The sequence below is a fragment of the Lutra lutra genome, chromosome 3 (assembly GCF_902655055.1).
Source record: "Lutra lutra chromosome 3, mLutLut1.2, whole genome shotgun sequence".
NCBI lineage: Eukaryota > Metazoa > Chordata > Mammalia > Carnivora > Mustelidae > Lutra > Lutra lutra.
In genome coordinates, this window is record NC_062280.1 from 40,925,682 (window position 1) to 40,942,680 (window position 16,999).

At 39.5% G+C, this 16,999-nt stretch overlaps 1 protein-coding gene and 1 pseudogene across 1 annotated transcript in view; one reads left to right on the top strand and one right to left on the bottom strand.

Annotated features, from left to right (window-relative positions):
- Positions 1–16,999, top strand: part of GIGYF2 (GRB10 interacting GYF protein 2) — a 151,544-nt gene that overhangs the window by 117,746 nt on the left and 16,799 nt on the right. The window contains 2 exon segments of the mRNA XM_047721379.1: positions 1,590–1,826; positions 16,378–16,500. Of these exon segments, the coding sequence (XP_047577335.1) occupies positions 1,590–1,826; positions 16,378–16,500 (360 nt within the window).
- On the bottom strand, positions 8,377–8,879 carry LOC125094920 (probable ribosome biogenesis protein RLP24; annotated as a pseudogene).

Sequence of the window (16,999 nt, forward strand, 5' to 3'; positions counted from 1 at the left end):
TTTGTGTGAAATCAATCACTGTGGTCAGTCCACACTTACACATGTAGATGGACATAAGCTAGACATTACTTGCTTTTGCCTAAATTCTTGATTGAAACTCTTTGAGCAACCTCAGTACTGTTAGAGGTAGATAGGCCTCAAGGGTAGATTGTATGACAGCTCATCATCGGGCTTATTCATTTGACAATTGACATATCTAGTTAAGGCATACTATATGCCAGTTACGGTACTTATTTCCTGGTGGACTATGAAAGTTTTAAATTGTTTCTGTCCTTAAGCTCACAGCCTATGTTGGTAATGATTGTACAAGAAATAAATGCCACAGTTAGGATGCTTTGAGCTCCAAAATGAAAATAGTCACCTAAAAATAGTTTAAATAATAGATGCCATGTCAAGGAGATAAGGCAGTAACTCAGCGATATCATTAGGGATCCAGGTCCTCTGCGGAATTCTAGATTACTATTTCTGGTGGGTCTACTTTGACTTCAGATTTTTCACCTCATGATTAGGAGTTTTGGGAACCATGCCCTATGCAGCCTGCAAGGGAATGAGCCTTCTCTTGTGCTGCTTTTGTTTCAGAAGAATACCTTCTCTAGAAGCCTCCTGGCAGACATCCCTTTGGCCTAAATCATATCACATGGGTGCCCCTCGTTATATTGGAAGCTTAAAAAATGAAATATGGCAGTGTAGACGTCGAAGGTGACAGAGCCTCTGACCACAAGGGAGAAGCCTGAAAGGAATGGTTTTTGGATGGGAAATAGTTGTTGCTATGGGTGGACTAGGAGCAAACAGAGAAGGATGAGGTATTAATTGGACATAATGAAATGGCAGAGGGGAAGACTACCTCCTAAAGGCTAGGAAAGTCCTGATAGAGTGGTTGATACTGCCCTGAGTTTTGGAAAATGAGGGGAATGGGCTATCTGGATAAAAACACAACATTGTAGGTAGAGTAAGCAGACTCTGTGAAGGAGGGTGAGGAGAGTTCCGGAGGGCGCATTGGAATGGTTTTGAAGAAGGAAAGCAGAAGGACAATGAGCTGAAGTACAGGACTGAGTAGTAGGGGGTTGGACGATAGGTTGAGGAGAGATGTTCCAAAGGACCCAGGGGCCACAAGAGGGTGTGAATCAGTGATGGAATTAAGTGGTTTTATAAGGTTGCTCTGGTTCCAGGACTGGTTGACACTTTCCTGCTAATCTGTAATCTGTCCTTGCAAGGTCCTGGTAGCTTTTCAAGCTGAGCACCCTGAAAAGCTAGCTCTCCCTCAATATAGGAACGGTCTCCAGAGGATTGTGCTGCAGTTGGTGGTTGTCTCTTAGAGAGATCAGTGCTTACCACATATGTTCAAAATGGCATTACTTTCATGAAGAAATTAGCAAATAAACTGAAATGTTATCCTGTAAGCATGCCAAGCCTTTGTGGCTACTGTAAATACCTTTTAAAGGAAAACTTACCTCTGCCTTATGTCATCATAAACAGTTTCTGCTTTCTGTGTTACTTCTATAGCTTTTTGATAGAAACCTTCAGAACTGACTTGGACTTTTTTTAAACACAATTAAATTTTATTCTCTTTTATTTTTCCTTCTGGGAAGGAAGAGGAGGCTGCAAAATGGGCCCGGGAAGAAGAAGAAGCCCAGCGTCGATTAGAGGAGAACCGGCTGCGAATGGAAGAGGAGGCAGCCCGACTCCGGCACGAAGAGGAGGAGCGGAAGAGGAAAGAGCTGGAGCTCCAGCGGCAGAAGGAGTTATTGCGCCAGAGGCAGCAGCAGCAAGAGGCTCTCCGGAGGTTGCAACAGCAGCAACAGCAGCAGCAGCTGGCTCAGATGAAGGTAAAGCCTTGACACCAGCCAGAGGAGCTACTTGCTGGTGTTTTTAGGTGGATGCTGGCAGGATCAGTAGCAGTAAAGCAGTGTACTCTCTTTAGTACTGAATGTGACTACTATTTTCTTTTTTTTTTTTTTTTCTTTCTTCTCCTAAGTAAGCTCCATGCCTGGTGTGGGGCTTAAACTTAAAACCCAGAGATCAAGAGTCGCGTGCTCTACTGACTGACCAAGCCAGGCAACCAGCAAGACTTAGTGATTATCTGGATCTGAGGGACAAAGGCAGAGCTGGTGGCTGCTAGATAGTAAGCCTTCGGTGACCATAAAGTCATAGCATTAATGATGGAATAGGAGTAATTCGGTAATGGCAGGGTCCAAGTAACTCTACATGGGATCTGTGGTCAGCAGTGTGCTCTAGTATCCCCTGTCTTCAGGGAGCTCATGGAATAGCAACATATAAATAGGAAATGTGAATACAAAGAGGTGAGTGTAGTGAGAGAAGTAAAGGTTCTCATGGTGCGAGCACATGGGAATTTGTTAGGAATGCAGAGTCTTAGGTCCCACCCCAGACTTCCTAAATCAGAACCTTTTGGAGATGACCTTTTGTTCAAACACAGTTATCTGTGTTTGAACAAAGCCTCCAGTGGATTCTTCTGCTTGTGAGAATCACCATCCACATGGGAAGTATGGAAAGGCTTTCTAGAAAAAGATAACTTTTTTAAACTGAGTCATTAGGGAGGGAAAATTAAAAACAAGGAAAAGCTTGTTTGGAGTTTGGAGACTGGAGGGGTTTTTTGAGAGAGGAGACACGGTGTAAGCAGAGGACTGAAATGCAGAAATACTGTGTGGTATGTTTGGGGGAATTTAAAAAGTGGTATGAGGTATAAGAGAAGCATGGGTAGGGTCTGTGTCATTTTGGGTTGTATATACTCTTATTAAAGATTAGGACTTAGAGGTGTTTAAAACAGAGTGGGACACTGAAGTGTTTTCATCTATAGAATACTGTCCGATTTGCAGGAGCAAATATTAGTCACTTTGAGAACTAAACAGAAGATGGACTTGTAAGGAACAGAACTGGAGGTCAGCAGGGTACTTGTGAGGGGCTGGTGGAGTGGTCCAGGTGAAGGAGAGGAAGGTGGTAGCGGGATTGGAAAGGTGGAGTTGAAGATAGCACTAATGCTTGCTTTGTGTCAAGCACCGGTCCACAGTTTTTCGTGTGTTACATCATTTTATCTTCACAACCATTGTTAAAAGCTTAGGTGTGGATAGCTATGTTCTCCCAAAGAGGAAAAATGTTCAGGAACTAAGTTTTAGCTTGCTTTGAGTCCAGCTGAGAGTTGAAAGTAGAGTCCTGTATTAGAACCCATGGATCTTTGGCTCCAGGGCCCTGAAAAAACTGTCAGAAGACTGTTCTTAGAGTCCACATCTAGAATGTGGTGACTGATAAGAATATGGGGATAAAGGGAAAAACAAAGACACAGATGACTTCCAGATCTCTAACTTCTCTGGCTGTCTTTTGTGTGTTTGGTTTTGGCCTCTTATCTTCCAATAAAGACTGTAGAGTTGGTTTTTTTTGTTGTTTGGTTTTTTTTAAGATTAATAATCCTATGCAGGCATCAAAAGAGACAAAATCTTGCCAATGGCAACGACGTGAATAGAACTAGAGGATATTCGCTAAGCGAAATAAATCATTAGAGAAAGACAGTTATCGTATGAGGAATTTGAGAGGCAGGGTGGGGGGGTCGTCAGGGGAGGGAGGGGAAAAAAATGAAACAAGATGGGACTTGGGAGGGAGACAAACCATAAGAAACTCTTAATCTCAGAAAACAATTGAGGGTTGCAGGGAATGGAGGCAGGGATAGGGTGGCGGGTTATGGACGTTGGGGAGGGTATGTGCTACAGTGAGTGCTGTGAATTGTATGAGACTGATGTTCACAGACGTGTACCCCTGAACAAATAATACATTATATGTTAATAAAATAATAAATCTTAATGTTACATGAACTGTCAAAAAAAAAGATTTTATTTATTTGAGAGAGAGAAGTGAGAGACAGAGTAGGAGTGGAAGGGAAGGGGCAGAGGGAGAAGAGGACAGGGAGCCCGATGTGGGGCTTGATCCCCAGGACCCTGGGATCATGACCTGAGCTGAAGGCAGCCTCTCGATCGACTGAGCCACCCAGGCGCCCCGAAACAAAAAGTTTTTTAAAGAGGGCTTTATTGAGACACAACTGGACATACCATGCAGTTGAACCAGTTAAAGTAGATATTCATAATTTCTGTAATTTCAGATTTGTGCAGCTGTTACCATGCGGATTTTAACATTTCAGTACCGCCCTAGGCCCCCCAAATTCCTCTCTGGCTGTCACACCCTATGCCCTGTTTCTTCCCAGCCCCAAGTAACCCCCTAATCTACTTTCTGTCTTATAGATTTGCATATTCTAGACATTTCAGATACATAAAATCTCATGATATGTTGGTGTTTTGTGACTGGCTTCTATTGAATTAGCATAGTCAAGGTTCATTCATACTGTAACATGAATCAGTACTTTATTCCTTTTTATTGGCTGAATAATATTCCACTGTATGGACATGCCAGCGTTTGTGTATCCATTCCTCAGTTGATGGACATTTGAGCTGTTTTCGCTATTAGGAATATTCCTGTTATAGATAAATATTCATGTACAAGCTTTTATGAAGATGTATAAACCTAAGAGTGGAATTGGTGGACCATATGAGAGCTATGTGTTTAATGGTTTGAAAAACTACCAGACTTTTCCAAAGTGGCTGTACTATTTTACATTACCACCAGAAATATATGGGAATTCAAATTTTCCCACACCTTCATTAATCCTTCTTATCTGATGTTTTGATCATAGCCACCCTTGTAGGTGTGAAGTGATAGCTTGTGGTTTTGGTTTGCATTTCCCTGGTGACAAACGATGTCAAGTATCTTTTCATATGTTTATCGGCCATTTGTTTATCTTTGGAGAAATGTCTTTTCAAATCCTTTGCCTGCTTTTAGTCTAGGTTGTTTGTCTTACTAAGTTATAAGAGTTCTTTATTCTAGATATTATAAGTCCCTTATCAGATACATGATTTTAAAATATTTTTTCCTATTATTTGGGTGGTCTTTTTATTTCCTTGATGCAAGCTTCCTTGATTACATTCCTTTGATGCAAAAAGTTTTTCCTTTTTGTGAAGCTCATTTTTTTCTTTTGTTGTTTGTGCTTTTGGTATCATATCTAAGAAACTTTTGCCAAATCTGAGGCCATGAAGATTTATTCCAATGTTTTCTTCCAATACTTTTGTGATTTTAGCTGCTACATTTAGGTCTTTGATCCATTTTGAGTTAGTTTTTGTTCATTGTATGAGGTATGAATTTGACTTCAATTCTTTTGCTTGTGACTAACTATCCAGTTGTCCTATGCCATTGTTGAAAAGACTCTTCTTTGTCTGCTGAATGGCATGACATTCTAGTTAAAAATCCGTTAACCATGAACATGTGGTTTCATTTCTGGACTCTGAATTCTATTCAGCGGTCTATACATCTGTCATTATGCTAGTAATACACCATCTTGGTATTTTATTGCTTTAAGTTTTGAAATTAGGAAGTGTGAGTCCTCCAGCTTTGTTCTTTTTCCAGATTGTTTGGCTCTTCTGGGTCTCTTTCATTTCTATATGGATTGTAGAATGAGCTTAAAGTTTCCACAAAGAAGCCAGCTTGGATTTTGACAGAGATTGCCTTGACTCTTTAGATCAATTTGAGGAGCTTTGCCAGTTTAACAGTATTAAGTCTTCTGATCCATAAACATGGGATGATTTTTATTTAGATCCTCTTGAATTTCTTTCAGTATTTTCTAGTTTTTAGAGTATAACTTTTGTTTTACTTCTGTTAAACTTACTAAGTATTTTGATTTTTTTTGTTTTTTAATCAAAAAGTTCTTAAGTCCTTTCCAGCACGAGCTCAGTGTCACCTAGAAAGCTCTCTATGAGCTTTCTCATAGAGAAATGGAATTAAAATGGAATTTTCAAAATTTCATTTTCAGATTGTTGATTACAAGTATATAGATATTGATATTTGTATATTGAGCTTATATTCTGCAATCTTGCTGAACTGCTTTATTATTAATATTTCTTAACAGATTCATTAGGATTTTCTGTACACAAAATTTCATCATCTGCAAATAGAGATGGTTTTACTTCATCCTTTCTAATCTTTTATTTCATTTTCTCACCTAGTTGTCCTGGCTAGAACCTCTAATACAATGTGAATAGAAATAGCTAATTAAATATCTTTTTCTTGTTTCTGATCTTGGGGGAGAAGCATCCAGTCTTTCTCCGTTAATTTAATGTTACCTGTGGGTTTTGTTTTGTTTTTTTTTTTCAAGATTTTATTTATTTATTGACAGAGAACAAACAAGTAGGTCCAGTGGCAGGCAGAGGGAGAGGGAGAAGCAGGCTCTCCGCTGAATAGGGAGCCCCATGCAGGCCCAATCCCAGGGAGATCCGAACTTAAGGCAGCTGCTTTAACAAACTTTAACTGAGCCACCTAAGCGCCCCATCTGTGGGTTTTTATTTTTGTTTTTGTTTTGTTTGCAGATGTTCTTCATCAGGCTGAGGAAGTTTCCTTCTGTTCCTTCTTGTTAAGCATTTTTATCCTGAAGGAGTTGGGATTTGTCAGATGCTTTATGTCTGTTGAGATGATCATTTTTCTATTTTGTTTCGTTTCTATCAATATAGTATATTACATTAATTGATTTTCAGATGTTGAACCACTGTTGGATTCCTGGCATAAATCCTACTTGGCATATAATTCCATTTTTATATGTTGCTGGACTTGTTTTGCTGGTATTTTTGTCAGGATTTTTGTGTTCATATTCATAAGAGATTTTGGTCTGTAAGTTATTTTTTCTTTCTTGTGATGTCTTTGTCTTATTTTGGTGTCAGAGTAATGTTTGGCCTTGAAGAATGAGTTCGGAAATGTTTCCTCTTCTATATTTTCGAAGAGTTTGTGAAAAAGTAGTATTACTACTTTTAAAAAAATATATTTTTTATTTATTTATTTGACAGATCACAAGTAGGCAGAGAGGCAGGCAGAGAGAGAGGGGGAAGCAGGCTTTTCTTTGTGGATGGTTTTTTGATTAGTATTTCTGTGTCTTCACCTTTTTTTTTTTTTTTTTAAGATATTTATGTATTTATTTGACAGAGAGGGACACAGCGAAAGGGAACACAAGCAGGGGAATTGGGAGAGGGAGAACGGGCTTCCCCCAGAGCAGGGAGACCGATGTAGGGCTCTATCCCAGGACTTTGGGATCATGACCGGAGCTGAAGGCAGACACTTAATGACTGATTCACCCAGGCGCCCCTACTTTTTCTTTTTTATTTCAACTGCAAAGAAAATTTATTTTACATATCAATAGCCATGAATTTTTGTCATTTGGTTTTACATAAATACTGCCTAGTGCCATTAATCCAAATGGCAGGACCCTTTTTTTTTTTTTAAGATTTTTAAAATTTAGGGACGCCTGGGTGGCTCAGTTGGTTGGACGACTGCCTTCGGCTCAGGTCATGATCCTGGAGTCCCGGGATCGAGTCCCGCATCGGCTCCCGGCTCTGCGGGGAGTCCGCTTCTCTCTCTGACCTTCTCCTCGCTCATGCTCTCTCTCACTGTCTCTCTCTCAAATAAATAAATAAAATCTTAAAAAAAAAAAAAAAAGATTTTTAAAATTTATTTGAGAGAGATCATAAGTAGGCAGAGAGGCAGTCTCCCCGCCCAGCAGAGAGCCCAACTCAGGGCTTGATCCCAGGACCCTGAGACCACAACATGAGCCGAAGGTAGAGGCTCAACCCACTGAGCCATCCAGGCACCCCTAGCAGGACCATTTTATGGCCACACTTCACTTCTGTATTTACAAAGAGAATTTGTATGACTTACATAATCGTAACTATCAGGGCTGCCTGGGTTGCTCAGTCAATTGAGCATTAGACTCTTGACTTTGGCTAAGGTCATGATCTCGGAGTCATGGGATCTCCTCGCATCAGGCTCCACGCTCAGTACAGAGTCTGCCTGTCCCTTTTTCTCCCTCCCTGCCCCTCTCCCGGTGTGCACACTTGTGCTTTCTAGCTCTCTCAAATAAATAAATAAAATCTTAAAAAAATTAATAATGTAACTGTCAGTGAAGGCTTAACAGTGGAGATGCAGTCTAACATCCATAGTATCTAATGTTTTGCAGATAACAATGTAGGGGAGATGTATTTTTAATTATTTTAATTACCTTTCATTTGAGTGATCTTATTTAGTCTCCTAAGGAGATTTTCAAAAGCAGGTAATAGATGGGGCGTCTGGGTGGCTCAGTGAGTTAAGCCTCTGCCTTCTGCTCAGGTCATGATTCCCGGGTCCTGGGATAGAGCCCTGCATCGGGCTCTCTACTCAGCCAGGAGCCTGCTTCCTCCCCCCTCTGCCTGCCTTTCTTCCTACTTGTGATCTGTGTCTGTCAAATACATAAATAAAATCTTTTTTTTTCTTTTTTAAGCAGTAATAGAAATGGTTAGTGAGATTTTAAGAAATATCTTCCATGTCCACATCCTGTTGTAATTTCTGCACCATTTTTTCTTCCAGCTGATTTCCTTTGCCTGCAAAAGGGGCCGGGATAATGATGTTTTGCTTGACTTCTTTGATGTCCTGAGCATTCTGTAATTCTTTATTTTTCTTTAATCTGTTCATTTTAAATTTAGCTTTTTTGTTTTCTGTTTGATCTCTTCAACTCTTTTCATTGCATCAGTAGTTTTATACCATAGCTCTCATATTTGACAGGTTCATTTGTACATTTTTCAAATTCAAATGAATTATCTACTATAAGCTTTTTACCTCCTGCTAGATAGAATGCTTTAGTCCATCCGACCTTGTGATGATTGTGCTTCTTTTTAAAGTTTTTAATGAGACTTGGATTTATAGAATCTGAGTACCTTACAATTGTTGCAGACAAACGTCATGCCATGGCTGGGGTAAATGAGCCCTGAACAGAAAGAAATAGCACTTCTCAGTACACTTGTTGAAACCATGTGGGTTCCCACTAACCAAATGCCAGTATTGAGTGGAATTTTCAGTGTCTTCTTACAGGTCTGTTAGTTTGTCTATTTCTTCTTGAGTAAGTTTTTGATAGATTGTCTCTTTATAGGAATCTTCTTCATCTAGGTTATCTATAGGTTATCAAATTGATTGGCAGACAGTTGGTCAGTATTCCTTTATATTCCTTTTGTTTCTGTAACATCAATAGTGATGTCCTCCTTTCTTTCCTATTGTAGTAATTTGAGTTTTCTCTCCTTTTCTCTTGGACAGTCAAGCTAAGTCAATTTTGTTGGTCTTTTAAAGAATCAGCTTTTGGTTTATTGATCTTTTTCTATTTTATCTGTTTCATTAATTTCTTCTCTAATTTTATTATTTCTTTCTGCTTGCTTTAAGTTTATTTTGCTCTCTTTTTCTAGTATCTTAAGGTAGAAGTTTAGTCAGTTGATTTGATCTTTCTTCCTTCTCTATAGACATTTGCAGTTAGAAATTTCCCTCTAAGTATTGCTTTAGTTGCTACCCATAAGTTTTGACTTGTTTTTGGACTCATTGGTTATATAGAAGTGTTTTGTTTAATTTCCACTTACTTGTGAGTTTCCAAAATTTGTTACTTTCATTTCATTGTGATCAGAGAACATACTTTATATTCTCTTTTCTTTCACTTTATTATTTTTTTTTTTTTTTTAATTTTAAGTAGGCTCCTCACGCATTGTAGGGCTTGAACTCATGACCCTGAGCTTGAGTTACATGCTGTACCAAATGAACCAGCCAGGTGCCCCTATTTTTCCCTTTAAATGAATTATTGAAGTTGGTTTTGTGTCCTATTTTACCTTCCTTAGGTCTGTCCTGGAGAATGTTCCATATTTCTTTGAGAAGAATGTATATTCTACTGTTGTTGGCTGGAGTGTTCTATATAGAGGTCTTTTAGGTCCAGTCAGTTTATAGTGTTATTCAGGTCACCTAGATCCTTGCTGATCTCCACCTAATTGTCTATTACTGAAAGTGGAGTATTAAGGTAATGAAGTCTTTTAAGTATTATTGTCTAAATATTGTCAAGGTACTGAATTGTCTGTATCTTCTATAATTTCTGTCATTTCTTCATGTATTTCAGAGCTCTGTTGTATGGCAAATATATATTTATGTATGGATTTATTACACGAATCTTCCTGCTGAATTGATTCTTTACTATACTTAAATGTCTCTCTTTATCTCTAATAGCATTTATTTTAAAGTACATTCCATGCCCACAATGAGCCCAACATGGGACTTGAACTCATGACCCTGAAAGACCTGAGCTAAGATTAAGAGTCAGCTGCCACTTGACTGAGCCACCCAGGCACCCCAGTATATTTTTGTTTTAAAGTATATTTTATCTGATTCTGATATAGAAACTCCAGCTTTCTTATGTTTGCTGTTTGCCTGATATATCTTTATCCATCCTTTGACTTTCAACCTGTTTATACCTTTGAATGTAAAGTGTCTCTTTGAGACAATGTAGTTGCATCTTATTTTTGTCAGATAATCACTGCCTTTGATTGGATTCTTTAATCCTTTTACATTTAGTGATATTATTGATATAATTGTATTTATGTCTGCCATTTTACTTTGTTTTTTTATGCCTGTCTTTTTTGTTCCTCTATTCTTCCTTTACTGTTACTGCTTTTTTTACATTAATATTTCCTGTTGTAACATTTTAATTCTTTTTTTTAAGATTTTATTTATTTATTTGATAGATAGAGATCACAAGTATGCAGAGAGGCAGGCAGACACAAAGAGGAGGAAGCAGGCTCCCTGCTCAGCAGAGAGCCTGACGTGGGGCTTGATCCCAGGACCCTGAGATCATGACCTGAGCTGAAGGCAGAGGCTTAACCCACTAAGCCACCCAGGCGCCCCATATTTTAATTCTTTAATGGTTTAAATCACTATATATTTATTAAATAATCTTATTTATCCTCTCTTCTCTTCTTCATTTGTACCTGTGAATTCATGTTACCATATGAAGTCATTTACTTAGCCCAGTACTGCTTCTTTCCCACTCACCTCCTTTGTACTGTTTTTGACAGTCATATTTAGATTTCTGTTACAAACCCAACTGTCTGTCCTATGTATTTATTTAGACACACACACCAATTTTATATTTATATACACATACACTCTACACACACCACACGTTTGTTTTTGTGCATTTGCTTTGTATTTTTATTGGATTTGTATTACTTTCTGGGGTCACTTATTTTTCAGCCTGAAGAACTTCCCATTAATATTTCTTGTAAGGGAGATCTGCTAGCAACAGATTCTCTGAATTTATCTGGGAATGTCTTTATTTCACCTTTATTTTTGAAAGAGTTTTAGTGGATATAGAATTCCTTGTTGATAATTTCATTCTTTGAAGACTTTGGGTATCGTATCTCACTGCTCTCTGGCTTCTATTGTTCCGGATGAGAAGTCAGCTGTTAATTTTATCCTGATTCCCTTGTAAGTGACAATTTATTTTTCTTCTTCCTGCTTTCAAGATTTTCTCTTTTTTGACTTTTAGCATTTTTAAGATTTTTTATTTTTATTTGACAGAGATCACAAGTAGGCAGAGAGGCGGCGAGGTGGGGTGGGGGGCGGGTTGGGCAGGCCCCTGGCTGAGCAAAGAGCCTGATGCAGGGCTTGATCCCAGAACCCTGGGATCATGACCTGAGCCAAAGGCAGAGGCTTTAACCCACTGAGCCACCCAGGTGCCCTGACTTTGAGCATTTTTATCATGATAATGTATGTTTGTGAATCTCTGTGTTTATCATGTCATAGTTAGGCTTCCTGGATGTGTAGATTAATGTTTTTAAGTAAATATCAGCCATGGTTTCTTCATATATTTTTCTGTTCCTTTCTCTCCTCCTGGTATTTGCATTGTGCACATACTGGCACACTCAGTGGTATTTCTCTCTGTTTCTTAGATTGTGTAATCTCTGTTGATAACACGAGTTTCACTAATTTCTTTCTTTGGCTAGTTCAGATATAATTTGAGCTCCTCTAGTGATTTTTCGTCTTAGTTATTGGGCTTTTAAACTCCAGGATTTCCTTCTGGTCTAAAAATAATCTCTAGGGGTGCCTGGGTGGCTCAGTGGGTTAAGCCGCTTCCTTCGGCTCAGGTCATGATCTCAGGGTCCTGGGATCGAGCCCCGCATCGGGCTCTCTGCTCAGCGGGGAGCCTGCTTCCTCCTCTCTCTCTGCCTGCCTCTGCCTACTTGTGATCTCTCTCTGTCAGATAAATAAATAAAATCTTAAAAAAATAAAAAAATAAAAATAATCTCTATCTATTGATATTCTTCATTTGGTGTGACATTGTCATCATGCCTTCCTTTACTTCTACTTCCTTTAGTAATCATGGTTTTATTTATTTCTCTGAACACATTTATAATCTTAGACGTTTTGTTAAATCAGATACCTGGTCACTCTCATAGGTGGTTACCAGCTTTTTTCCTGGTGTATAATCCATTCTTTGTTGTTACTTTACATGTCTCCTAATATTTTGTTGGAAACTAGAATTTTTTGATAACACATGGTAGTTACTGGTCATGCATGCCCCATCATTATTTGTCTCATGACTGATTGAATTAGTTTAGCGAAGCCCCGGTGTCTCCCTCCCTCCCTTACAGGGAGCCCTCTGCTGCTGCTTGGCTGCAAGGCGCATCACTGGGTTTGCCCACAGTCACTCTCAGATCACTGTTTTTGGCAGGACTGTCTTTGATTATCTTTTTCTACGTGTTGCTATTAACTTCCACTAGTTGCTACCTGAATTGCTCTACTCTTCTCAGAAGTGCCCTGGAGCACAGATTGCTTCACAGACTGATCCCGTCAAATTCAGGCTTCTTTGAAGAGATGATTCCTGAAGTCTGTTTTTGAGATTGGTTCTGACCCTAGAACTTCTTTCAGCTCTTTTCTTGGTTCTCTGAGACCAAGTTGGGGCCTGCAGTTTACCCTCTTCTTTTTTTTTTTTTTTAAAGATTTTATTTATTTATTTGACAGACAGAGATCACAAGTAGGCAGAGAAGCAGGCAGAGAGAGAGGAGGAAGCAGGCTCCCCACTGAGCAGACAGCCCGGTGACCCGATGCGGGGCTCGATCCCAGGACCCTGGGATCATGACCTGAGCCGAAAGCAGAGGCTTTAACCCACTGAGCCACCCAGGCGCCCCAGTTTACCCTCTTCTGATGTTAATCGACCAATCTCCTAATTGCTTTTCACCCAGGCTGCACTGCTTTTAAAAGTGCCCTTTGGCTTGGACTCCTCATTTTCCATATGCTGTCACAAATAAATTCAGTTCCTTTAGGAACCATAGGCCAATATGTTTCCCTCACCTCCACCCCAAGGCAAAAACCTCTGAGTCACAGCTCTGGCACTGGCAACAGTGGTGTGCTTTTCTCAGTGGCACTCCTGCTTAGAAATTGAGCCCTCGAGGGAGGAGCAGTAGCCTCAGATTTTCTTGGCTTGCCTCTCCTGGTGGCATGGTAACCTTTTAAGCTAGGGCAGTGGCACCCAGGGCCCTAGTAGTCCCAGTAGTACTGTGCTCAGGGTAGTTTTCACCCCACAAGTTGGAGGCTAGGCATAAGAAGGGATCCCTCACTTCTCAGCAGTACTTGCCTGGAACTTAACCTTTGCGACAGGTGGCTATAGCCAGCATGGGAAATGCTGGTGTTGTGCTCTTTGCGGGAAGCCAGCACACTGACTGGTAGCTGACAGGGAGAGGGAGGCCTCTGTTTTTAGCTACGCTCTTCTGGAGTGAAGTTTTGTTCTGGTTGAATTGGGAGTTGAGAGTAGATCTTGGTACAAGTACCACAGACTCTCTCAGTTCTTACAGAGTTTTAGCAGGTTTTCTTAAAGAAAATTTCTGCATTTGCTATATTCCCTTCTGTTCATTTCCAGAGGCTTGAAGTAATTTTTTGAAAAATAGTTTTCACCAGTTTCGCTGGGGAGAGGGACGTACAGAGCACCTCTTGCTGTCATATTAGTGTAACAGTTGTTTTTCAAAATAAAAAATAGTGCTGAAAAGTAAGGTAGCAATATGACGGCAGAAGAAAATAGTAAATTTTCTTAAGTCACTGAAGGATATTAGGCATTCAGGGGATACAGAATGTGCCAAACTCCCTATTTGTTTCTGACTTGGGAGTGAGTTGTTCTAAAAAATATGATAAACTGCAGTTCTCTGGGCAGTACAGGATGTTGGTTGAATTGGAAAATGTCCTGAGGCAGTATTTACGGAATGATGGGATATTATTTTCTATGTACAAATAAGACTTAAGGAAAATGATAGCTATCTGCAGACATTTGTCTGTCACGTGAGGAAAACAGATTTGTTCTGCATTATTCCAAAGAGCAGTCCTGTGAGTCATGAGCATAGAGTACATTGAAGTATATTTTGGCATAGCAGTGGGAAGGATCTCTGAGGTGCCTGAAAGAGGAAGGAGTCATTTTCAGGGGAGAAAGGTGCATCTCTTCCTGCTGCTGACTAAGTTCTGAAGAGGACTGGGGGTTGTTTCCTGGGGTAGTCTAGGGTGAGACATCTACTGGGTATTTAGACAACATTGGGAGCTCCTGGATGAATGTTTGTGTCAGAATTAAAAAGCATACAAATTCTCTGGCCTCACTTTGGATCTTCTGATTCACTAAGTGAGGGTCCAACACACATATGTTTTTACAGGTCCTCCCAGGTGATGCTTCCAGGTTTGAGATCTGCTGCCTTATTTGATCTTGACAGCACCTTCCAGTGTGTCATTTCCTGTGGATAATATGAGTTCATTTATGCTCGACTTTGCCTACCTAGTCCCCAGTCTTTCTCTCTCAGCTTCCCTTCTCACCTCTCCCCCATTACAGCAGGGGTGCATTTTGAAAGAAATGCACCTACTGCTTATTGTATTAGCCCCCAGGTGTTAAGGATTGATGATGTTCTGTAGTGCTGAAGATAATATCAGTAGTCATTTGGTAATATCAGTGACAGTTTAAACTGTTTGTGCACTTATCTAGTCCGCTCTAGGTTTAGAGATTTCAGCTGTAGAGCCATTTTTCTTTGGGCTTCTTTGGCATTTTGTTCGATCCATGTTCGTTTATTTTTTTTATTAAACATATTTCAAGTTGTGTTATATTTGGGTTTGTTATTTTTGTAAGGGCCACAGGATGTTTCAGAAATAAAGTGTATCTTTTTCTGGCCTGAAAGACCAAGAGATTCCATTAGAATAATCAGGCATTTGAGAACTTAAAAGTATTCAGGACCCAAATATTTATACTTTATTTTAGTCAATAATTTTAAAGGGTAGAAAAAAATAGAATTTATTGATTAAAAACAGCTTAATCCTCATGACTAGAAGCTACAGCCTGGTGAACGGTGACTCTTTTTCATTAAAGACTGATTAAGAACTATGCCTGGAATCTTCCATTAGCTCCCCACCTTGACTTTGCCTTCAGAAATCTTATCCTTCAACCTTTCACTAGAAAGGAGCATATCATGCCCTTTATTGCCTCCTTGGATTAAGAATTTAGTGATTCTTCTGTTTACTTCTTTCTCTTTATGTCTGTATATTGCTGTATATGTTGGTGCTGGATGTAACAAATTTGTAATCCCAAAATGGTAGATCAAATAAAAGTGTATTGTGTGTATATATATATATATATTTTTTTTTTTTAATATTCTATTTATTTATTTGACAGAGAAAGAGAGATCACAAGTAGGCAGAGAGAGAGGGGGAAGCAGGATTCCTGCTGAGCAGAGAGCCCTGCATAGGGCTCTCTGCTCCCAGGACCCTGAGATCATGACCTGAGCAGAAGACAGAGGCTTAACCCACTGAGCCATCCAGGCGCCCCATATTGTGTATATTTTAAATTCCAAAATAATCTTAAGTTTGGGAGAGTGACCAAAAAAATCATTTATTTATTCATTTATTTTTTTTAAAAGATTTATTTATTTATTCGAGAGAGAGGTTGAACACAAGTGAGGGGAGGGGCAGAGGGAGAATATAGACTCCCCGCTGGGCAGAGAGCCCAGTGTGGGACTCTGTCCCAAGACTCTGGGATCATGACCTTAGCTGAAGGCAGATGCTTAACCAACTGAGCCACCTAGGTGCCCTAAAAGTTTTACTTTATTTCTTTTAAGATTTTATTTATTTACTTGAGAGACAGTGAGAGCACGAGTGGGTAGGAGGAGCAGAGGGAGAGGGAGAAGCAGGCTCCCTGTGAGCAGGGAGCCTTATGTGGGGCTTGATCTCAGGACCCTGGGATCATGACCTGGGCCAAAGGCAGATGCTTAACCCACTGAGCCACCCATGCGCCTCTAGTGACAAAAAAGTTTCAAAAACAAACTGGGAGAATTCTAAAATGCAAAGGATTGCAGGAGGAAATTTGAATGTTGTCAGCGGAGTTGAAGGAAACATGAATGTTCTGCCTGTACATAAATGTGCAGTATTGCCTCTGTTTCCTGAGCACATTTCCTCACAAGCTCTTTTGCCTTCCTTTTTTGTTAGCTTCCCTCTTCTTCCACGTGGGGCCAGCAGTCCAATACAACCGCGTGTCAGTCCCAGGCAACGCTGTCATTGGCTGAAATCCAAAAACTAGAAGAGGAACGAGAACGGCAGCTTCGAGAAGAGGTAAATTTTAAAATTTTAAAAGTGGTCTCGTTAAACAGTCTTCCCGAACGGTTGGTGTACATTATGGGTGAGGGTTAGTAAAGATCATGGTTATTGTCAGAATTGCTGTGTATCTGAATTGGGTGTTCATTATTAAACTCTTTAGCGTATAATAGGAATAACATTAAGATAAGGTAACATGAATGTTCATTTACCTTAAACATTTTGTTGTAGCTCTTGAGGAAGTAGCTCATAAGTAAAAGTATTAAGGGTTTTTCAGAATTTTGGTTTTTATGCAGATATCCTTCTTATAAATTTTATTTTAGAGTGCCGAATACATTTTTTTTCCTAAGGATATTAGGTTTTCTGACCAGCTAAAAAAACTTAAATATGACGGAAATAAAGTCTCTCTGCTTTGTAAGTCTATATCCTGTAACTTATCATTAGGATAAGAAGGATATAAAAGAGTGGAATAAAGGGGTGAAAAGGAAGAATACAGTTTTTTTGTTTTGTTTTGTTT